This window comes from Botryllus schlosseri, chromosome 2, assembly GCF_051294905.1.
Source record: "Botryllus schlosseri isolate E-star chromosome 2, Bs_hap1, whole genome shotgun sequence".
Classification (NCBI taxonomy): domain Eukaryota; kingdom Metazoa; phylum Chordata; class Ascidiacea; order Stolidobranchia; family Styelidae; genus Botryllus; species Botryllus schlosseri.
The window spans coordinates 8,627,659-8,652,671 of record NC_137237.1 but is presented as its reverse complement, the minus strand read 5'-3'; the positions used below and the strand labels follow the sequence as shown (position 1 = coordinate 8,652,671).

At 42.1% G+C, this 25,013-nt stretch overlaps 1 protein-coding gene across 1 annotated transcript in view; it reads left to right on the top strand.

Annotated features, from left to right (window-relative positions):
* Positions 1–2,797: 2,797 nt before the first annotated feature.
* The window catches only part of LOC145433314 (serotriflin-like), a 38,656-nt gene continuing 16,440 nt past the window's right edge, over positions 2,798–25,013 (top strand). Inside the window, exons 1-2 of the mRNA XM_080310379.1 lie at positions 2,798–2,885; positions 18,589–18,796. Of these exons, the coding sequence (XP_080166505.1) occupies positions 2,812–2,885; positions 18,589–18,796 (282 nt within the window). The 5' untranslated portion in view covers positions 2,798–2,811. The remainder of the gene's footprint in view (positions 2,886–18,588; positions 18,797–25,013) is intronic.

Below are 25,013 nucleotides of genomic sequence, written 5' to 3'. Positions count from 1 at the left end.
ATAGTACAAAGCTAGTAACTATGCTGGAAAGAACATATTTCTGAAGTCATGATCAACCCATAACGCCACAAAGTGCAATGAACTGGTATAGTCGAAAAAATTTCTGACAGGCGTTATATTCGCTGTGGACGCATAAAAGATGCAAATTTGAACATGGACATCATACATACCGTTATTACGTCATAATGACTGATACTCGAAAACTCGACTCGACTCGAAGCATAATGCGTGATTCAGAATCGAATCACTCAGGTACTCGATTTTGCCCAGCCCTAGACTCGCAACTACAGGACAGATATGATAAAGAAAAAGAAAACAAAGAGCGAATGGGTCATGGCGAGATTATGTACACAATGTACAAAGCGATATAATGAACAGATAGGAGGGTGTCGAAACGACCAGTTGCAGTCTCTTGATCTGCCATCCACGGTGGCCTAGTGCTCGCTGTTATAGTTATTTTCGTTGTTACTATCTATGCCGTGGCTCATTCTTTCTCTTTCCATTCCTTGTGAGTAGTTCTTTCAACAGGTCTTTACCGGACTTTTTTAGTCGCCTTAACGGGTGGGAAGAGAAACCTAGACAAGCGTCCGACGCAGAATCGAACCCGGGCCGCCCTGGTAGCAGACGCTTATCGTTACCACTACACTAACTCACTAAAATAGATCCTGCGCCGCTGAACGAACAACACATATGATTAGAAGATTGGAATTGAGGCTGCAACAGTTGATGTGTAAACCGAGTTAAGAGCCAAAAACCATGTGAACCCAAAACAGTCCCAAATGCGTTTTTGTTTGTTTTGTGCGTATTCATGGTGATTGTCGACTACTATGGTCACTTACACCAGGCCGATACTCTTCATTTTTATTCTGTAACTGCCACTTCTAGGCCTTTTGTAAGACACCGCTTACGCGGGGATGGCGAGGTGGAGCCTAGATAAACCCCCAACACTTAGGTAGGAATTCTGGAGTCGACCTCGGTCGGACTCGAACCCACAACCCAATGGTATTGCAGCTGTGGATTATACCACTATGCTATCTCGCCACTCCCAAAGGCGTGTAGTTATCGCAAAGGATTGCATATGTGAGCGTAATTTCCCCCTACCTTTTCCTAGATCCGGAAAATTCTCAGCTCGTCAAAATTTTATGTTTTAAACCTGTCTGCAAGTTGATATGATGTGTCGGGAATCAATCGATTACAATTTTTCGAAATGAATAGCAATCCGGGTAGGCCTATTCCAGTTCAGGGGTTCTCAAACTGTGGGCTTGGAAGTGAGTCACAAACTGTTTGTGGACCAGGCCTTACAAACAGTGGGCCGTAACTGCCACACCCGAACCCCCAATTGGGGGACCAAGCTTAGACAGAATTTTTTCATGAATCAATACCAACAAAATATTTTTGGGCGGATTTACGGTACATGAAATTTACTGCATCTAGAGCAGTGGTTCTCAGCCTTTTTGGCTTCGCGGACCCCTTTTGACCGTCACGGACCCTCGCGGACCCCTTCAAGTTTTAGTTAAATTTTAGCTCTATTATGGTGCAACATCCATCTGTTTTGTGCAAATATGAACTATAGGCTTGTGATAAACAGCAGACTAATGATTTCTCTTGAAATAACATCATACTATTTATGTAAAAATTGATAGACTTTTATTATGTCAAATCTAATTTTGCTGCTGTATTTCTTGAAGTACGTGGTCGTGTCTTGAAAATCCGCGTCTTCCTTTGGATATGAACGAGGAGTGCCAAAAACCATTTCAGCAAAGATAGATGGAGGCTAATGGAATATTAACGCATAACGCTTCCGACCATACTATTGGTGTGATTGCAATACTTATGGCCCCAAAATGAGGAAACATATATTTTATGCGCAAAAGAATGGACCCAAGTTCTTTAACCTGAGAAAGACTGTCATGAAACGACTTGTTCTGTTCGGGTTTACGAGCAAACATTTTCGACCATGAACAATTGAACATTGACAAGACAAGGACGCATAGCAATATAACTGGTGATATGAATTTCAGGACTGGAGCGTAATGCTTTGATAGCAACGAAACACTCTTTGTTCGTCAGAAAACAGCCTTGTCGATAGGGCATCCGCAATAAGAATGCGCCAAATCTGATAGCCGAGCTTTAAAAGTAGCCTAGGTATATCATTTTCCGATTTATCACGAGTGTCAGCCGAAAATATTCGGGTTCATTTAAACATGAATATACTATTCAATTGTATATTGCAGTTCTGTATCTCCAATAAGCATTTCAAATAGTGGTTATGTATATCACAGGATAAAATGGATTTCGTGGCGAGGTTTCAATCTCTGCATTGGGAAAAATTAGAGATTTACTTCGGAAATTTTTATTTCAAACGACTGTTCACTAATTTGATGAGACTGACAACTTTAAATCGAGAAGGTTTCGCAGACGATTATTATGATGATATGAGTCATGAGGTTTTAGCAGTTGTGGTGCGAAACTGCCTCATGCTTTCTCAAATTAAAAAATAAAATAAAAATTAGGTCAACAGCCATTTCAAAAATTTAGAGGTCTCGCGGACCCCCGGTTGAGAACCGCTGATCTAGAGTCTAGATATATTGATCTTGGTAAATTATGAGTAGCCTACCCCTCCGTCACAAAGATAATATGTGGTCGATGTGGCGTTGTTTTGAATTGATAAAATAATAAACTGATGATGATGATGATGATGATGATGATGGTGCAGTAATAATAAAGCAAATTTGCGGAAGTGACTCAATATTTCTATCTGGGTTATTTATAAATGAGGCCATAACTCTCGCTGGCATTTATCATTGAGAGATGTTGAACTACGCTTTGTATGCTGTACTGGTGGCAGCTATATCAGCGACCACGTATGGAATTGGTCTAAACGAGTGAGTAGATATGCAAATTAATTAATGCTACAAATGAAGGGAGATCTCCAAATGGAGATCATATACTCATGGGCTGAAAGGTATTCTATGCTCTGTACAGATTACTACACTATGGAATTAGTGGGTTAGTAATCTATATCTCTGTGCTCGTTAGCGCTAGCCGACAATAATTAAATCGGCTAAAAGTCAGAAACTATATAAACGACTAATCGACAATATCCGCACTGGCCTTCATAGCGCGGAAATATATTAATTCGTTATTTCTAGACAGATGGGAGATCGTAACCCTGATGGCAGCCGATCCATCAGCGACCAGTAGGGGTCTCAGCTTTTCCGTGGCCACTTACTGGCCACATATTTTTTCATGGCCGGCCACGAATATCTCGTCGTCGGCCATGAAAAAGCAGTGTTGGGATGACTCGAGTCATGACTTGACTCGAGTCAGACTCGAGTCACTTTTTCGTATGACTTGACTTGACTCGAGTCACTTTGCTAAAATGACTTGACTTGACTTGACTCGGCGTATCCGAAATGTGGATTGACTCGTGACTCGGAGCAAAATTCACGAGTCAATTTCAAGTCATCAAGTAATCGGTGTCGATAAAAATCACTGTATCTTACATATGTTCGGATTGTTCGCGCAACGCTGGTGTAACCCAGGTGTAACCCGCGACCAATCATTCGTGCGTTTTACTGAACCTTCATTGTTCTCTCAAAAATATATTGATCGCTAACGAACTGATCGAAGCTGACAGCATACGTTGTCGTCTATAGTATAGTAAAGTAATTTAATAGCAAAATGTCTATTTTGTTCTGTGTTCTTAACTTAACCAAACCTCTTGTTTTATTGAAATTGAATTCGCAAATAGTTCATATAGTCCTCAACCATTGGCGCAGGCTCGAATTGTATCATATCAATTTGTAAAAGGGTAATGTATTGCATCTTATCAATTCGTTTCTCTATTCTCTATTTTGGCTGGTAACTATAAACTGAGGCTGTGCAATTACTTACGCAGTTTATTAGTTCTACTTATATGTGAGCGATACAGCGCCTTACTTGCGTGTATATTTAACTCTATATTCGTTTATCGGTTCAAAATCAATGACCACTCAATCTGTATTTTAGACAGCTAGCAAAATACAATGACGTAATCACGCCTCATACCTCGGAAAGGCAATTTGACTTGAATTGTGACTTGACTCGTGACTTGACTTGACTTGACTTGACTCGACTTGACTCGAGTCACCTCCGAAAATCGACTGACTTGACTTGACTCGAGTCACCTTCGAAAATCGATTGACTTGACTTGACTCGAGTCAAAATGTGTAATGACTCGAATTGACTCGTGACTCGAAGGTAGTGACTTGATCCCAACACTGTGAAAAAGCTTTGTCTCGTGGCCGGCCGCAGTGAATTTCATGGCCAGTTCGTGATTTTGGCACATCTAGTTGGATGAAAATCCGCCCTTTGCCTCTACTTTGACTATACTCGTGTGGATCTTCTTCATTTGCACTACGAATTTGCTGGCGGCTAGGTTTGTAGACGGCTTCCACTAATATCGCACGTACTCAAGTTACATTACCATTATATTGAGCAGTTCGGGGATTGGTTCGAAATTACCATGGTTTTACACATGTTTACCTTTTGTGTTCGCTGTAGAAATGAATTTAATTCCCTCTGAGTATGAAAAATTACTCTTGGGCGGTGTGTTGTAAACCATAACACCGAAACATGTGTTCCTTGAACTTCCTAGATAGTTGATAGAGTAATGTTAGAGCGTATATATCTTATTGCTCGGCCAGACAACAGAGATGAGCGGATTTGAAATTTCTATGTCCTAATCCAATCCAAATCCGAACCTTCAAATCCAAATCCTAATCCTAATCCATAACTTTTTCATATTCAGGTCCATGTCCAATCCTAATCCGATTCCAACTGAAAATTCAGAAAAAATACTAGTTTATGCAGAGGAGGGATTCGAAAATTTTCTTTCACAACCAACGATTCACTTGATTCAAGATAACTTGATGACCATAAGTACATTAATAACTGATCTGAATAAAGTTTGACGCCATTCGTCACACGACATTTCAATCTCCCAGAAAATATGTAAATCCAATCCAAATCCTAATCCGTTCTAAAAAAAATGTCTAATCCAAATCCAATCCAAATCCGACAAAATTTCACAAATCCTGTTTTTTCAAAACCTAATCCTAATCCATGCTCATCTCTGCCAGGCAAACGACTTTACATTAAAACTGTTGTCCACAGCTTCCACGCCAGGCGCTCAACGCACTGGGATTGTGTGGAGAGATAAAATCGTGGTGCATACTCTATAGCCTTGCAGTCTCTTCGCTTCTCCATCGTCCCATTAGTGATGCAAACGTAGATAATCCAACTCCCTAACCCTCCTTCCTTTTCTACGTAAAGAAACCGTCATATTTTTCTTCAAAAAGTTCGTTTATTCCCGTTATTACCAATTTCTCAAAATCGAAAGCAATTGAAGATATGATTACAATCACTCACATACAGGTAGTTCAATACAATGTGTCGAATGCATGCTTTTCATAGAAGACACCCAGGGGCACGAGAGATCAGATGCACTTTACACCAGACATGGGGTAATCGCGATTAGTAATCGTAATCGATTACGACGATTACAGCATTTTGAAGTAATCGTAATCGCAATCGATTACATTCGAAAAAAATCCGAAGTAATCGTAATCGTAATCGACTACTTCCCATATCTAATCGATTTGTTTGTGAAAGAACGATTACTTTTTGTTTGTACAAGGACTATGACATAAACTGAATATTCGTGAACAAGAATGAGATAATATACCACGTTAGCGTTAGCACAAACGTCTGTTTTCAAACGCCACTGACTCATTATTACGTCAGAAGTATTAGCTCCGCTCGTCATTGCGTAACAAGTATCCACACATAGTAAACAGACATGCGATGGACATTGTAGTGTGATTGTAAGAGCACCTCCCGTGGTGTATATCAGGTTATCAATACACTACAGAAGCCGCTACCTCGCAGCAGGATATTGATCACCACTCTGCCTATAGTTTCAAATAGTAACTTATGTATTAATGTTTGGTTGTGCTTAGTTAAACGCAGTTTACCATTGCTGCTTGGCGAGCAGGAGGCCTACGTACGCACGTGCACCTGACGAAGATTCGGAATTTTGTACTCGTCGAATAAGACATTGCAGTTTCCACAACGAAGCATTACAAATAAACAGCTGCTGATATATATCATAACCGAGCCGTGCTTAGCCGTTTCTCGTAACAGCAGCTCGCTGTATAAGTGTATATGTATTAAGTTGAAGGCAGAATTTTTATGTTAATCATATCTTATTCTCATATAACTACTTGAAACGGGCGTCAATCGTTATTTCACAGTTCGTTACTTAGCATTTGGACCTGCCGCCATAACCATCCGCTTATATAGCCTGACATGTTAGCGTGGGTTGTAGCTAGAATCAGCAATTCAGCCAAAACAGCAATTCCCCAGTCCAACCGTTGGTCAATTTTCAAAAGTGAATTTCGTCAATAATATTGGTAATTGCATTATATTACTATTCATTTATAACCTCTTTGAGCCCCGAGTGTCAGATTTACCTGTAAAGCTGGGGCACGTAATTCATATTCATAGCATCTGGTATGTTGTTATAATTACTGTATGTTGTTAATTCGCGACCTCCAGTCCGTTGTATAATCACAAGATATTGTACTCGACAAACGTAGCAGACTAAAAGAATATCTTTTGTGAGACGCACACACAAATTGTCATGGCTTTATTCTTTTGTGGATGCGCCGGGTGACATTTGCATTGTGGGCCCAGATTGGAAGGACAGGAGTTATTAGTCCCGCCCACTCAGCGCGGCTATTGACAATGGACGAATACCCTAAGTTTCGGCCAAGGTATTTCTTTGGTATCACATCACGTGGAGTTGCGTGTTGGCCGAAACTGCATATGCGTTTTGGTGTGTTGTGGGATCGTGGCGCGGTAATGACCGGCTACGAAATGCCTGTTCCCATAAAATATAGCCTATGTATGTTTTTTCTTGAGGGGAAGAGGTATGCATTTCAAACCCAGCTATGTACTGGAGCAGGGGTCACCAACTGTTTTGAAACAAAAAGCTACTTCTTGTGTAGTGTGTACTGATTATTGCGACGACCGACGGGTTACCTCGTACTCCCGTCGTTTATCCATGTTCAGTTGGATTTCTTCACTTAGAGCAGTGGTTCCCAACGTGGGCGATATCGCCCCCAGGGGGCGATTTGACGGTTTAGGGGGGCGAAAACAGACGAAGGGGGCGATAGGGGGCGAAAACAACGAAGGGAGCGATATGGGTGATGGTGCTTTAAAACGGCTATGTTGGAGTCGGGACCGTAACTATTGCATCCCAAACCCCCAATTTGGGTGGGGAGCCCGAAATCGAAGGAAGCCCAAAATTATTTGGTGAATTAACATGAATGATAGAGTAATTTTTTAGAAATTCATGCGACTTTCTCAAAAATTTTTAGCGCTGCGCGCGATTTAATATTTTCATTTATTTTGATGTTGGGGGCCCCATCACCCAACAAAAATACGTATGATTTAAAATGGGAGACTTCGGCGTCGGTCATTACTGCGCCGCGACGCACCAAGACGTATGAAGCTAGAGGCCATGTAACATGCGACTCCGAGAAGTGTGCCAGAACGATCAGAAGCGAGAAGACCTTGGCCGAAAAGGAATGCCCTTGTGCTGACCGAAAACTTCGATATATATACGATACATATATGTTTAATTGTCCATATAGGCGCCTCAATGGCTGGCGTCGAATGTTCCTGTCCTGGCGACCTTGACGCTACAGGACAAACGCCATCCCGCAAGGAAAAAATTACTTGCCAGTAAAGAAATACCAATATGAAATCCTGTGCGTCGTTTAGTTTGGTACGTTTTGACGGTTTGCATATCTTCTGACATAGCAGATATAGGAGGTCATGAAATAGCATCATGTAAAGAAGTCAATATAACAATGATCCCGCCCGAAGATGTTTAATTATTATTTAGGGGCCCTACCTTATCCAACATACCACATCCACCATATTTACCGATTCAAACATGAATTATATAAATTTGTCGCACTTCACGCGTTTTGGCGAAATACGGTGACTCACCAAACAGTACAGGGAATAGGGTATAGCTGATATGTAGCGACAAAAAGCCCACTGGCTGAGGGGGGTCAGGGGTCTGGGACCAAATACCAACGTTTCTTTTTTGGGGGGCTGACGAAGTGCTGTTTTTCGGTTCCCAATATTTGGGGGGCGATGATCGGTGCGGAGCTTCAAAAGGAGGCGATGAGTCGAAAAAGGTTGGGAACCACTGACTGAGAGTAAGACAATCAGAGCACTGGGCCGGGTTTCCGCCCCTTACCAAGAAAAAAATACGCTCACTCGCAGGGACTCACACCAGCTCCTCCAAGCTCAGTTGCGTTGCTGCAGTGCGCGCAGAAGCGCCGATCTCCGCGTCTAGACTCGGGAATATTAACTATATAGATTCCCGTTGAGCCGCCGCGTGGGCGAAGGCAAGCAATGCCCCGAGCGACTGCGTTCGTATGTTCCTTGGCGTCGGCCGACCCATGTTCAACTGCTGCTCATATGAAACGAGCTTCAACTATCAAATCTCTCATTTGGATATTTGCTACAGCGCAGTGGTGGCCATACGAACGGGGGGGGGGGCTGGACGAGACTTACCGGGGGCCCCCTATAAGTATCTATCCGTAACTTATGGGGGGCTTCGCCCCCCAGACCCCTCTTTCGCATCTGTTATTTTTATCTATCTATCAAGGTTCGGCCAGGTGCTGGATTCGGCCATGTCTATTTTTACATGTGTGCACAGATACACGACATTAAAACTAAGTAATTCTACCGCATGCAGAGACGTGATGATTATCGGGATATGGTACTTTTCTAACAAGTGCAGAGATTTCATAATGATCGACACATCTGTACGGAATCCAATTCTTGCCTTACACGGATTTCCATGTTTATTCGTTATTATCCTTGAAAAATGCGCATAATCCAAATAGGGGAGCCCTTCGGCCAGCCCCCCTGGCGACCGCCCACCTCGCCCACCGCAAAAGCCGCGGGCGACTCAGTTGGTCCGCGTTGGTGACCCCTGTTCTAGATATATTTGAATCGCAAAGCTCGAAAAACATTTACAGGAATTAATTAAATTCTCGAAAATGCTCTATAATATATGCTTGTTTACGAAATACTTTTGGGTCCCCTTCGAGCACGCTCCCCACTCTATTAAGGAATTTGGGGCGCGGCAGGTAAAGACCTGGCAATAATGCAAATCGTTGGATGCGATAAATCATCCACTATAAAGTTGGGCAATCGATATATTATGACGTAATAAGCAAATGACGCATGATGAAGAAAGTTGATATCTCATTAAGCCTTTTCATCGCAATCCTTGTATTTTCTTCCCATATATCATTTAAGATTATAGTCCTAAGCAAAACAAATGTAATCGTGAGTAATCGTGATTACTTTTTCAATGTAATCGTAATCGTAATCGACTACTTCCTGATTTTGCTGTAATCGTAATCGTAATCGCGTGATTCCGAAGTAATCGTAATCGCAATCGATTACATTCATAAAGTAATCACCCCATGTCTGCTTTACACAGCGATAAGCATTTGCACTGCCTTCAGATGCTAAACTATAATGAACGATTCGAACTTGTCTGTGTCATCAAAATTGTTCCCTGTACATTGTTTGAGGAAACATTCCATTGCTCCTTGCATTAACCACAAATATATTATGAGTAATGAGTCAATACGCAGGCATAGGCATTTTTTCGTCGGTCGATGGAACTGCATTTGATGACGCAAAGCATCTGGAGTGATCTATTAGGCCTACTATAACATAAATTTGATTATAAAGCAGACGTCCTATGCCCACCACATCGGTTAGCAGCTTGATCTAACAACGACATGCGATACAAAACGATCCTTGCACTTGCACCCAAGTAATCATATATCCTCTGGCATGCACGCCATCGATAGTGACTTCGACATCCATTTCATTCGTACATGGTTTGTTTCAACCTGGAAGAACGGCTCCTAGATGCATATATATTGTCGCAGTGGAATCAAAGTGACATATGTCCAGTTTTCAAATTTTGAAGGTCCATTTTTAAAACTTGTAAAAAAAATCAAGATCAATTTTTTTCGGCCATGGTTACTTCTGTTTCATTAATTTAAAGTTAATCAGGGCCAATATATGGATGAAAGAAGAATTTTCTCAAAATGTGTAAAATGGACATATAAGTCACTTTGATTCCACTGTGACGATATATACAAAATATATGGGATCGGAAACGTGACCAAAATCGAATTTCTGGGAACAAAGCCCCACATTTTATCATTAGTACCGGCAGTAGGTTAGGCTACATCGTTGACTTCTTTTTCACACATGCAGAAAATCTGCAGTGCGTCAAGTTCAAGTGCTGCTACAGCATCGAAATATTCATAGATTCATCGACACAATTATCATCGTCCAACAATATGAGTGCAGCAAGCTCCATTGATGTTGAGGATAGCGAACGTCGTATGTATAGCAGTACGATGATCAAATATGTATATGACCGTATATCGTGGACTTATCATAGACCTGATACAGAAAAGAAGGATTGTATCAGCCAGGCATTATCCAATTCACTGCTATTCAGCTATACGAAAGATAACAAACTATGGAATTGCTTGCAACTACATATCCTATCCATACCTATAGATTACTAACCTACGTAGGTTAGTATTCTATACTATACCTATGCTATACCGCTGGAAAGAGATATCAGATCGGGGGAAGCACCGGCCACAGCGAGCTGCTCTGTGGCCGGCCACAGAATGTTCAGTGGATTTCACAGCTTTTCTGCAACTTAAAGAGTATTTTCGACATATTCTTGGTTCTTTGATTCCCTATTTGTTTCTTTCGGGTACTGCGATTACGATATTTAGTACTGAGAACGAGAAAGCAGGTAAAATGACCGCATACTGACCGATTAAGTATTGCGATTAACATACATATGTATCCATAAGGAAATATAAACGTAAATCGAACAAATCTGCAGTGAATTAGGACAAATTTCCAGTACAGTATTGTACTGTTCATAAATTCATCAGGGTAATTCACGAAAGATTTTAAATTGCCCCTACATCCTTAAAGTACATGATCAAATATATATGTATAATTTCGCATCGCAGACTAATCCTAAACGATAAATATGGCTGAAAAATGAAGGACATAATCCGCCTCATATTATTTAATCGCAGGTATGCATATTTATAAAATATAACGAACTAAACAATCGATTGCAACTGTACAATGCACATCTTTCCGTAGAAAATCAATATCAGAACGGGGGAAGCACCGGCCACAGCGAGCTCAAATCTATTCTGTGGCCGGCCATAGAATGTCATGCGAATTTCACAGCTTTGGGGGAGCTTATAGATATTTTCTACCATATATTTGGTGTACATTGTTTTTTCCAATTCTATAAAGATTCTTACGATTAGCCGGGACGAGTGTCAGCCGAATATTCGGGTCTATTTTTACAAAAAAAAAATCAACACTTACCGGTTACCAGTTTTGATACTCTCTTCATTGCTTCCAGCTTTCTATACCATTATTTCCTATTTCATTTAGCGGATATCCCTATTTTTCTGCATTCTTTACATCATTTTGTGTGTTTTTAATTGATATTTTAGAAACTCTGCTTAACCGTTTCGACTTCTTTCTGTCGTTTCATTGTATCGCTATTCGTCTGGTATTTCGGGTGAAAATGCTTATAAACTGAGCTAAACTCTCGCTCTCACCTAGTTTTATTGACTGTACGCACATAATAGAACATAATTTATCATACATTTGACCATGGCCGGCCATAAAATTCACTGTGGCCGGCCTTGGAATAGCACTTTTCATGGACGGCCACGGAATATTTGTGGCCGGCCACAAAAAAAATCGTGACCAGTGAGTGGCCACGGGAATGCTGAAAGTCCGTCTCTCAGCGACTTTGCCATCTCTTTTTCTAAACTAATAACAATTTGAAACGGAGTAATGGCAGTTCGTGTCAACGAAGAATTCGGTCAATGCATCTAGCACAGGGGTGGGCAATTATTTTTCACCGCGGGCCAAATGAGAAGCACAAAATACGTTGGCGGGCCGAGTCAGAAATTTTAGCTGTATTCTCCCGCGTATTGATTTTATTTCTAAATTGAAAGCAGTGGATATGCTGATATTGGGGAATGAGAAAGTGACGGTTAATTACCAAAAAATATTTATTTGCCGCCATATTTCGAAACAATGTTAAACATGAGACATTTTGAACCCTCTTTAAACCCCTACTCGCGTTTTTCTATCAATATATTAAAATGTATTTGCAATGGCCGAAACAGCCCGTCGTCAGCCCCCCGAAACGTTGGACTTGGGACCTAATCGGGATGCACGTTTTTAACACTGCTTCTGAGCGAGATTTCTTGTATACACTAATTGGCAATGTTTTGTGCCCTAATCGCGCGAAGCGCGGCATTTTTTCATGATTCATGATTCAATCGGTTAATAATATTAGTAATTGCACATATATTGCTATATTTTTTATTCTCTAAGCCCGCGTACTCAGTTTTACCGCTAGAGCTGAGTGAGGTGCTGTCTTGGAAATATTCGGGAGGGCCTGTTGGTTTATGTTCATTCACGAAATAATTTTGGGTGCCCTTCTAGCTCGCCCCCCCCCAATTGGGGAGTTTGGGATGCGGAAGTTACGGTCCTGGGGATACGATAAAGCTTATTGTCTTGGTAGCGGGTTTCCGAGAAGTGTGCAGCTTGCCGAGATGGCTTTCTTGTTGACCTTTCTTGTTGACTTGCCGCTATTTCGAAATTCGCCTTCTCTTGATCGAGTGTAGCCGATGTCTTCGTGTTTTTGTCATAGAACCGACTTAAATTATACTCGTTAAACATGACGACGTGCGCAGCACTAACTGCTAAAAAGACGGTTAGTAAACAAATAGTTAGTCCCCCGAACCTTCTTTGAATTTCAACTTTCGACTTTCCTTTTATACATCCTTTACGGGTGGTGATATACTCATAGAAATCACGGGCACCGATTGATTTGTCTTACAAATTAAGGATTTGGAACTTATCACGTAACAATTTGAAACACAGACCGTTGTAATGCGTAATGTGACGATGGCAAAAAAGAAGGTTTGGTGACTTCTTGTGACTTTAATTGTAACGGCAGAATTTTGACGTTGACTCTACTTTGAATCTGGATTAGGCATGTGATGTACGTATAGGCTGCGTAATCGCGGCAAGTTAATGAACAGGCTTGATAGTAAACGAATTCACGGTCCAATTCATACAACCTAAAAAGTTTATTTTATATTTTCAATTTCAAGCAACCTTACACGGGCTGCACATAATAGCTCCACGGGCCGCATTTGGCCCGCGGGCCGCACTTTGCCCAGGCCTGATCTAGCACATGTCTCTTCAACCGGGAGTATCGTACACCCCAGGGTGTACCATAACTTGAAAAGGGTGTAGCACTCGGATGGAGTGTACTGAGGTGTATTAAATGATTCGCATTAGGATGGATCGATGACTATAGCTATCACAATAAATAGGCAAGTTTGTGCTTCATGACAGGTTGTTTATACCAGCTGTGCACAACTTGTAAATTACTTCCCTTTTGTGATGTCATAAACAGATACATCTCCTCATCATCTAACACAGTGGTTCCCAACCTTTTTCGACCCATCGCCCCCTTTTCAAGGTCAACACCGATCATCGCCCCCCAAATTTTGTGCACCGATAATTGGGCATACAGGCTGTAATCACCGGCGGGTTGACTAAAAAAAAAAAAAAAAAAAGGTCATCTTTCTCTGCTCAGAGCTGAAAATAACGTTTTTTCTCTCCGAATGGCTAGGTGGATGACTAAAAAAAAAAAAAAAAAAAAAAAAAAAAAAAGGTCAGCCGTTTTGACGCGTCATCGCCCCCCTATCGCCCCCTTCGCTATTTTCGCCCCCCGTCGCCCCCTTTGTCCATTTTCGCCCCCCTATCGCCCCCTTCGTAATTTTCGCCCCCCTAGATCGCCAAATCGCCCCCTGGGGGGCGATATCGCCCACGTTGGGAACCACTGATCTAACACATTGGTTCCTTTTGCATTGGATTAGGATGGATTTAACATGTGTTCAGCTTGCGATATCTGTCTATAATGATTCTCGTGAAAACGACCGCGATAGGTCAGACATTTTCAATTGGTAACTCCTGCGAGATGCTTATAAATAGCGCAGTGTACATAATTGCAGGGGCACACCCAGGAAGTCTCGGGGTCGATTTGAGAATCACTGTGTTTGATCGTGGTCCGGTAACATCGAGCCCTGATTAGTATTTAGCATTTCCTATACGTTGCAGAGTTGCTCATCTTCATTCCAATTAGGCCAGGTGTGGCCAACCTGCGGACGAACGGCCGCATGCAGCCGTAAAACAATATGCGACCGTATTCACATAATCAAATCATAGTGGCCGTCAATATGCAATTTGAATGAACGAAGTGGTTACCAAATATTTGAGAGATTTTAAATGAACTTAAAAAATTTCTTCATGCATATCGCGATTTGGGGTGACTTGGATTATTACAATCTGAGCTCAGCACTGTACAAATGCGAACCACAGAGAAAAATGATGCACTCCATAAAGAAATATCTAGTTAGAATCGTGAGTGTCTCACGAAAAAAGTTTTTCTGGTACGTTTGAGCGATTCCAATAAATTTTAACTATACCCACTATCCTGATGGGAGGTCAACAAATAACATCATGCAACAAAGTGGTTAATAAAAAACGGAAGTGCATCATCACTAATGTTGTGACCAAAATTATCAAAGACATCTCTGTCGGTTAATCTGATCTACTGGACTGAGAATGGATAAATATGTGACAGTGATATGTGAAACTATCTATAATCGACGAAATTCATTCACTAGTTAGAAAAAATTTTCGCGCACGGCGCGACTGGAAACCAGATACCAGTAACTTTTCCTGACATTTATACTCTCGATTTTGGAACAGATATATTAAGCCTGCGGGGTGCTCTGCTTCTACAATTAGGAACTTTTATACCTAAGGTATATCTCAAGAAATCAGCGATGGCGCAGAACACCACAATGGCTCTCTCCGAAGTTCCTAGTATCCAATTTAACATGAATATTTGTCGTCCAGATGGGTCATGACGACTCTCTACTAAGAATGCGGCCGTATGCTAAATATGTAATCGAAATATGGCCGAGAATTGCAAAAACGGTTGAGCACCCCCGAATAAGGCTTACTACGGAATCTATGTATCAAGGGTGTACGAGTTTTGAGTAAACGTTAAAAGGGTGTACGACGACGAAAAAGGCTGAAGAGCACTGATCTAGAATACGCGTATATCAAACTGATATATCAAAACTGATAAACGCCTTGTAATACTACGAAGTTATACTAAGGCTTCAATACAATTTATTGTTAGCCTAGCGCGAAAAAAATTGAAATATAGTTGGAAAAGTAAAACAAAACTCCATAATTTATGCTAATTCACGATATAATTTTGGACCCCCTTCGAGCTCGCTCCCCAATTGGGGGGTTAGGTGCGGCAGTTACGGTTCTGTAATATGTATACACCACAAGACTGCGATACAATGAAAGATAGTAAGGAGTCGAAATGACTTGGAGTAGGCTAGTCTTCGAAACCAGACACCCACCAAGCCTAGGCGATGTAAAAAGGAGGCATGTACACTGAATGAAAATTAAAAGATAATATAGAATGACAGGCGACAAATGAGGTGGCATGTGTCGGAAGGTGAGATCGATATGTCAGGTCGTGGTCCGGTAAACTAGTGGGCTGACTGGCATTGATTCAGTAGAAATTGTTTGTATTTCGACTTGAATGTGGACACTGGACAATGGACATGCTCGACGGCTGTCGGATAGCCGACGAGATACTGCCGAGATACTTCATCCGAATACTATAACGATGGCATACTGAATCAGACATAATGGCATAAAAATCGACAAGGAAAAATATGAAGTGAACATGGATGTGAGCGAGATAGTGTAATGGTTGTGCGTCCGGCTTCTCGAGCGGTAGGTCGTGGGTTCCCGGCCGGGTCATACCAAAGACTCGAAAAATGGTATCCGCAGCTATCCTGCTAGGCGCTCAGCAATCACGGATAGCATGGAGGAGAAAAAAAACGGGGGCGCAGACTAGATGACCTCATGGGGCCGTATCGCAACTCCGTCGTCAAAGCATCTCGATGGTGCAGGCGAAAAAGAATATCATATCTCTCTCTCTCTGCCTGTGTAACTGCTATTCATACTAGCTATATGGGCGAAATCGATATTACCTTTCATATTACAAGACAATGATATCTTTGATACCCCACTCCCCAGACCACAAATGCATGAGTGCGTTACACTATACGCTGACAATAGTCAGTTTCACACCAGCGAATTTGACAACTAAAAATCTACACCTGTTTAGTGTTCAGTTCAGTTTCAGTTCAGTTTCATCTTTTGTATGAATGCCGACACAGCCCTATAGTGATGTCTTGTGAGTTTCGTCTCAGGCCTCACATTTGACAATATTATTGTTAGCCTGACTCGAGCGAAAAAGCTGTCCAGTAACCGATGTGTCATCGTGGCAGTATAGAGTATGACTACTCTATAGTGGCAGACTTGTATACAAACTACTGAATTTTAAAAATGCGCTACTAGAATTAGAATTAGAACTAAAAGCACCTTTCAAAATCTGAACTAAGTGACTAAAACACAATCAACTAGATTCAATTCCGAAGCTACTTAATAATTATTGTCGGAATCGCATCGGCTTTCCGCACATGAACATCAGCACACGTTTGAAAGGAAGGACTTTTGACCTCCAAAATCCAGCCCATGGCTGCGCCATAGTTAGTATTGATGACTCTGAGCTTGCAATGACTGCAAGAACAACAAACAACAAAACACTGTTATCGCGATTCACGCCAAACGATGTCACGCGTTTTCTAATTTATTTATTAGAATCTTCAGCTAGAATTATAACGAGCGATATACTAACGTTTCAAAATCCGCGACTATAAGTCCAACAAGAACTACTCAGAAACCAAGTATGCTCGATAGTTTACCGTCAATCAACTAGATTTTTAGTTTAGTTTGTACAAGTCTGCATAATGAATTTCGAAATTCATGGGAATGTGAAATGCAACATATGTACTCTGTACTGTAGTAGGCTATGTAGGCCCTTCCATGTTATGTTCCACAACATAACAATCGCATGATGGTGCGCTGCTGTGACCCGGGCCGGTGAACACTGTCGAAACTTCAATGTGGCGTTATCCGTATAAGACCACTATATATAGGACCGTAACATATGCCGTCAATCACTCGATTCTAAAAATATTTATCGATTTGAATACCAATGATATGAGGGAAATGAAACTAGAATGGCGGCTTGTCGGTTCAATGGTGGCCAATGTCAACTCAACGCCGTCTTCACGCGGACTTCCCCCAATTAAGCACAACACACGGGGTGGCGAGACCCACAGCTGCAACACCAATGGGTTGCGGGTTCGAGTCCGACCGATGCCGACTCCAGAATTCCTACCCAAGTGTTGGAGGTTTATCTAGGCTCCTCCTTGCCATCTCATCCGTGTAAGCGGTGTCTTATAGAAAGCCTGTGGGCCGAGATACAAGAAAAACTTGGCCTTGTGTAAATGACCATAGTATAGGGTTACCATATTTTGGAAATCTGAAAAGAGGACACTTTTTTAAAATTTTTAGACTTGAGAAACCGGTGGAAAATTCTGAAAAAATGGTAAATTTTCCCCATTTCGTGGTCGGTTGACTAAAAAAAGGTCAACTTTCCAGCTCAGCTCCCGAAATACAGTTTTTCCTTCACATTATCCGTTGGTTGACTCAAAAAAAGGTCAACTTTCCGGCTCAGCTCCCGAAATACCCACCGGAGCTTTACTTCAGTGCTGATTTATTGTATCTCAGTCAATTTCGCCCCATATTTAACCAAAATTCTCAAAAAAGAGGACAAAATCTCAAAAAGAGGACATTTAGGCGTCCTCCGATGACACTTTCAAACAAGTCAAAAAAGAGGACAAATCCTCTTAAAAGAGGACGTATGATAACCCTACCATAGTAGCCGATAGACACCATGAATACTGCAAAACAACACAACACACGTGGGTCGAATAGCGGAGAATTGGAGCGAAATGCATAAAAACTCCACGCGCAAGAGTAACTTTAAAACGGAGGTACTTAATCACTTCTAGAACCATGCAGAGTTAACATTAGTGGAGCACGTTTTGAGATATCCTGCAATAGATCTTTAACTCGTGCCAATTTATGCCCTTGTCTCTATTTGTCTGCCCCATTTTTATATGGCAATTTCCTCATTTCCAACGAACGGTGTACAACTGTACGTACCCCTCATACAATGTCATTTTATAGGCCCAGATGGGTGTTCGATAAAACAGACTCCGTAATGTCGTTTGGGAAATAGTCTCGATTGATTCACATTATATACAGAGAGCAGAAAATTAAATCTGGATCTGGATCCGGATATAAAGAATCAGTCCTAACATTGCATATTATCATAAATAGATATCCTTGCCACAACATCACGAAGAGGGCTTTAAAGACGGCACACGATTTAACAGCTTCCCAGAAAAAGAAGATATTGGATAAGCATAATGAGATGAGGCGAGAAGTGAAACCGGTGGCAAGCAACATGCTTAAGATGAAGTGGAACGAGGATTTGGAAAAGTTAGCTACTGAATATTCGAGGAAGTGTTTGTACGCACATAATGAGGTAAGATTCAGGATTATATAGTAGTTAAATTGTAATAGTTGTTTTGCGTTCCGTAGAATCACATCGATTAGTCAAGGTGTTAACTTCTCATGTTGAGGCATGGAGCCGCAGTCAATCACCAGATGCTAACGCCCTATAATACTGCCATACGAGCCTATATACCGTGATTACGCCATCATTTGTGGATGATAAGCATATCTGAGCGGTCATGTTTCATTTTACGGGTACATGGGTCCTCTTGCATGACCACACAATCATCCGTGACTCGGTGCACCGCATGGGGTCACTATATAAGATTCTGTGCAGGCTGCATTTGAGAAAGGATGCCATTAACTTCCCTTTTGCCACATTATCAGAACGGCTCTCCAGTGATAGCTATATTCTGTTCTACAATTGTGTATGGCCCGGTATAGCTTATGATTTTGTGGGGATCTAAGCAATAAACCCCTATCGCATCCATTCTCCGGCGACGTAAAGGCCACAGATACTGTAAGCATCACGGAAATGTGTGCAGGTCTGATGTCCATGTGACCACTAAAAAATTGCAGGAGTTACAGCCAATAGTCGGATCGCACGGGTTATATTATAAGCTGCACAGTGCACAGTCTCACAAAATTTTATGAAAGTGAAAGTGGCCATCTGTAACAATGTCGGTGGTTTCCAACTTTTTACAGCGCGACACTAATCTGAGTTTTATTAACTTCTCCCGACCAAAGCGAGCTCCCACATAGATAGAAATGTATTTCATGTTAGCATGCTAGATGCTACATGGATATATGAAATAGAGAAGGTGCAGACAACCAGTTTTAGTACGCTACGTAGGCTAGCAGGGCTGTGGAGTCGGTAAATTTTACCACCGACTCCGGCTCCGACTCCGACTCCACACATTTTCAATATACCGACTCCGACTCCTGAGTCTTTAAACGCACCGACTCCGACTCCTGGGTCTTTAAACGTACCGACTCCGACTCCAGCATTATTACCAATTTACTTCTTTACTTATATGCCACATTGTCGTTTGAATGACTATCATACAACCATTAAACATATGCAAACATATGATTAACGGTGGCATGCTAAATTGTTACATTGTGGCACAGCTCGAATTATCCACTATGCAATTAACATTAAAGAAAGATTTGCTAAATATCCCTCCTTTTTCAAGTTTTTATAACATGGTCTCTGAAATGTATGAATCATTCAAATATGGCAGATATCCAATCCTGTGTAATAAAAATGTAGATAAAACATCCAAGGTTAGCTATTGTGTATGAGTCAGCAACTAATAAAGAGATTGAACTTACTAATTTTGTAATTGCACACTATCCTGATTACAAGCACACACACTCTTACTACTAATAGACATTGGTCATAAATGGAATTTAGTTAAGTAGTCAAAGACCATAGCCTATGTCTAGTCTACATGTACTTAATCAATTATTCAAGGATTGGGACTTGCAGTCTTTCTTAATCATTCGTTCGACCCAAACCGCTAAGCTACACTACAAATATTTGGAACTAGTGCACTATACACCAACATTACCCGTTCATGGTGATCATTTTATTGACTAAGTACTTTTACACGTCACCTTTTTTTCTTTTATAATTCTCTCGAATTGATATTTCATGACTCACCAGATTTCTAGTTACGAGGTTTCAGTTTTTTCCGTTTACGCCCATTACGTAAAATACTTCATTAGATACTTATTACATACGATGCGCCGCCGGTTTATTTTTGTACGCCTTATACCTATCGCAATGTTACTTCTAAAATTACCAAATTTATCACACCACACTTCACTTCTTCCATAAAACAAACTATGAAAATCACGTATTTATCTCCAAATCTCAAACACCCATTCTTACCTTCAGATTTAGTCATTCTCCGTTGTGTTCCGTATTACTCTTATCGCCATCCATTGACTTGTTCCGTTTCGTCTCCTCGTGTTCCTCATACGACTTGAGGTTCTACGTCGACGACACCTTATACAACCTACCCATAACACAATCAACAGAGCAACCAACCCTGTTACCACCATTATTACAACCACTGGTTCCACGATAGGTATCAGATTCGCACCTTCCATAATAATCCTATCGATCAAGGATAATTCTCTTACCTTATATCCACCTTCCATCATCACCAGTTCGTGCAGCCACCAAGTGTAGTTGTAGTCAACGAAACTTGTGGTTGTCTTCCCCACGGTGGTTCTTGATATTCGGGAATACTCAGGAGCGGGTGTTCCCAAACTTCGGGTTTTCTTCCCGGGCTGCGGCGATGTGTTAGCCATCGTTGACTCCAAGGTAATATTCATTAGTTCGACACTCTTCGAGGACGAGTCGTCTTTGTCGTCTCCTGTTAAATACAAAACAGTTGTTTCGGTACTTACCTTGCGGTTGTGATCCGGGTTTTGGTAATCCGCTCCGATGTCGGTCCTGCCGTCTTCCGTGGAGTTCTGCAGAGCCTTCGCAGTGGTGACCGGATGCACTCGCGTCGTTGTAGGTGTTTCACCAATGATTTTCGTCATTCCGTCGGTTTGGTTTCGCGCGCGAAGAGTTTGCAACTGTTGCTTCCCATAAGTCGCATCAGTTGGTTTGACAGTTTTATACTCCCCCTTCTTGTTAGCCATCGATTTCGATCGTCTTACTTGCACCAGCCTCGCTTTCATCCGCCATTGTATTGTTAGGGGTGGCAGATGTTTCAGCGCTGTAGTGCTTGGATCATAGTCTTTCGCCGCAGGAGTTACCCACGTCGGACTGTAGTAAGCGATCATGTACACTTCTTGGGATGGGGGTTTACCTCTGACGTCCGTCTTGCTACTATCGAGTGCGACTCGCCTTGTCTTGTAGTCTTTCATTCGTTTCCTCAGGAACAACACAAATAGCCAATTTTCATTCGGCAAAACCTTGTTCAATAATACCAAAATCAGGTATTATCTATTGCTTCCTTTAGTGCCTTCGCCTGGCCCTCCCGCGTCAGGTTATAAGGGCCAGAAACGAAAGGCTTAGTCGATGGGTCCTTACGTTCGATGTCGCATTGGTATTTCATGGATTGGGGGGCGCTGAGGTGGCCCCGCAGGCTATCAAGTTCGGAAGCAAATGGATTATAAACGGCTGTCAAGACTCCTTCAGGAACGGCGATATTTTCTAGGCCAGTCAAAAGTCAGGAGGTTTGTATGACAGTTTCGCCAGTGCTACCGATTGTGCACAGAGACTTTCGAGTTCCATCTACACGCTGGGACTGGTGTCTTGTCGTAAGGTTAGGCTACATAGTAATTGGGCCAGTTATTGGCCCAGTGCGAATCTCGTGATGAACGGGGTTTTGGTGTTGGTGGAGAGAGGGCGAGGCTCTTCGTTGTCAGCGGGGATTCCCAACCTATTCAATCTGACCTCTGATCTCGGCGTGTGCCCACGCCTACCGTCACGCCGGCGGATTCGGTCGCCACCGGGGCCCGTTTCTGGGGAGACGTGCATCTTAAAATCCCCAGACTCCTTGCCGGTCATGACCGGACATGTGTCCGGTTAGCCGGTAACAGCTGCTTTGTTTGGGAAATTACTCATAACTGTGGCTGTCGTCATGCATCTATGGGCCGAATCATTACAGTTATTCGGACAAGTGCATCCACGAGAGCATTTAGGACCAGTTTTCTCGTGCAGGTCCTTATTTACGCCAGCCGGGATTCCGCGCTCGACGTCTTCATTAATGGTGCCAGCAGGGATTCCTGACTCGACACATCTTTAGTTAGTGCCAGCAGTGCTAACTGACCCGACACTTTCTCGACTAGTGCCAGCAGGGGCTACCTGACCCAACACTAGGGATTTCCCATATTTTTGACCTTTTGGGAAAGAAGGTAAGACAGTTGCCGTCGTAAGATCGGCGTATTGATGATTGGTGCCAGCAGGGATTCCTGACTCGACACATTTCGCGCCAGTGGTGATTACCATCTCGACACTTGCGCCAGCGGCAACGGCCTGCGGCGACACAGACAACGTGCCGGCTCGACGCTTATCTGATTTGCAGCTTCCATCAACCCATCATCGGTTACAGTGTCGCGAAGACTGATTCCGACTTTGGTTCCGTCCCGTTGATCACACGAGATCCCGTCATGAAGCGTTACTAAAGACAACTCTTCGTTTGCATTAGGCGGAGATTCAAATTCAGTCGCTATGTTTGGTAATTGTTGTACATGATCAATCCATTTTAGACCTACAATATCGAGAGGTCTCCTTTCTCGATCGCGAATGGAGCCGATAGTCCGTTGAAATTGATTATTACTAAGGAGTCAACGTGGGAGGAGTCACCTATATTACGTAGTTTCATGTCTATAGGTTGCCGCTCCTCCCAGCTTGGCGGGTATTAGGTTTCTACGACGTTTTTCAATTTGAGGACGCTTCCCGTGTCGGCGCAGAAAACCCCAGTTGTGATCCTTCGACGATCTTTTCTTTTCATAGATTGGCGTTCGCAGATAGTAAGGAGGTAATCGATGTGTTCGTCTTCAGACTCTCCCCCGTCCACTGAAATTGCCAAGAAATGACGTTCAGCCCTGGAAGAAGTTCAGTTGGTGCCTCCATTTGATTATAGTGTAGCTTCATGGCGCTTGCCATGCAAGTATTCCACACTTGGTTCGATTTACTTCACAGAGCTCAACCCCATCTCCTGGCTTTTCCACATTTTTCCACACCCCTTATACAACCCGGTTTTGTCGACGTTGATTGAAGCCTTGGTTGTAGATTGATCGAACGAAGCAGTGACCTCGGAAGGTCCAGCGGCTCAAACTATTCATACAATAGACAAGCCCCTTGGCTTAATTCAACCAACATACTCCAATAATTATCATGCCGACAGCAATGAAGTATCTTAGTAAAACTCGGTTAAGTTGGCACACGGAACATACGTCAATCACAACACGGGTCAAGATTTAACCTATTCATATCTATGCACGATTAATAACAGTTCAATACTCCAAGGTGTGTTTACACCATAAATGTGACGGTATTTCCTGCCGACAATATACATGCATATAATATACAAGAAATATGCCAATCGATGCCACAAAAAACAATACCACACAGAGTTCAAGTTGACCAATTTGCCGACCACCTTGTTTATAAGAGTTCCCTAATCTTCCAGATGCAGATATCAAACCGCAATTAGTCCAGGAACCGACTCCTTGTTTGAGTCGTTACTACTTAGGGTCATCAAGTAGCCTACTTGCGTGCTGTCGATTCGGAGATCGGGCATTCCAAGTCCAACAGAACGCGGCGTTTGTTGAGGTTTCGTTGTAACGATATTCCGAATGCAATACCTCTATGTTCTTGGCTCTTTCCATTTTAGCTCATCGGTTTTATGGAGCGATTCCAGCAAATTTAATCGAGCTTTTTCATTTATGTATACATTGCAATTTCGGTTAGCAGTCGCTCCCATTTCATCGCACTGCTTTATTTCTGTGTACTTTGCAACTACAGCAAGCAGCCGATCCAATCAATAGCATGTCAAGATTTTTCAGAGGGACATCGGAACATCACCCTTCAATCTCAAAAGACGTCAAACCCTTCCGCAATGCCTCCGTCAATGTCCGGTTTTTTGGATATAGTCTGCTACTGGATGCTTCGTTTGGGGCTCTGTTTCAGACTGGCGGATTTACATTGGCATAGAGTCACAAGTTCGCCGAAACTAGCGGACGTACCGATGTCGTCTTTATATGCAATAGTTGGATACTACAACTGAGTGTACAATTCATGTGGACATCATACATGGCATAGATATGCATACATATATCAGTCATACTTCGGCTCACTGTAAAAGCTCGCATACATGAAAAAATGGTGGCGCCATTTTTGGTAAAGCAAACTGATGGTATAGCTAACACTTAACATGCATACGACACAGTCCCAGATAAGCACAAAATGATACCATCTCACTTATAATAGTCATATGTGAACCAATATCCCAATTGTAATCATGCTATATTCCTTAATTTCCAGTATTGGTGTGCTTAAGCTTTTTTATTAATTCGTATATATCGTGCTTCATAGGCAATAGACTACGCTTATCGCGAATTTCGAACTCACATATGCTCCAATGCCTTACCCCGAGAGGTCTTTAAATACCCATGTTTTTATTGTCCTATGGTCCATTACACATCAAATTTTCAAACTTTTGTCCCGTTGGGGTGAAGGGTCCTGATACTAGTATAGGGGCGGGGTCAGTTATGAC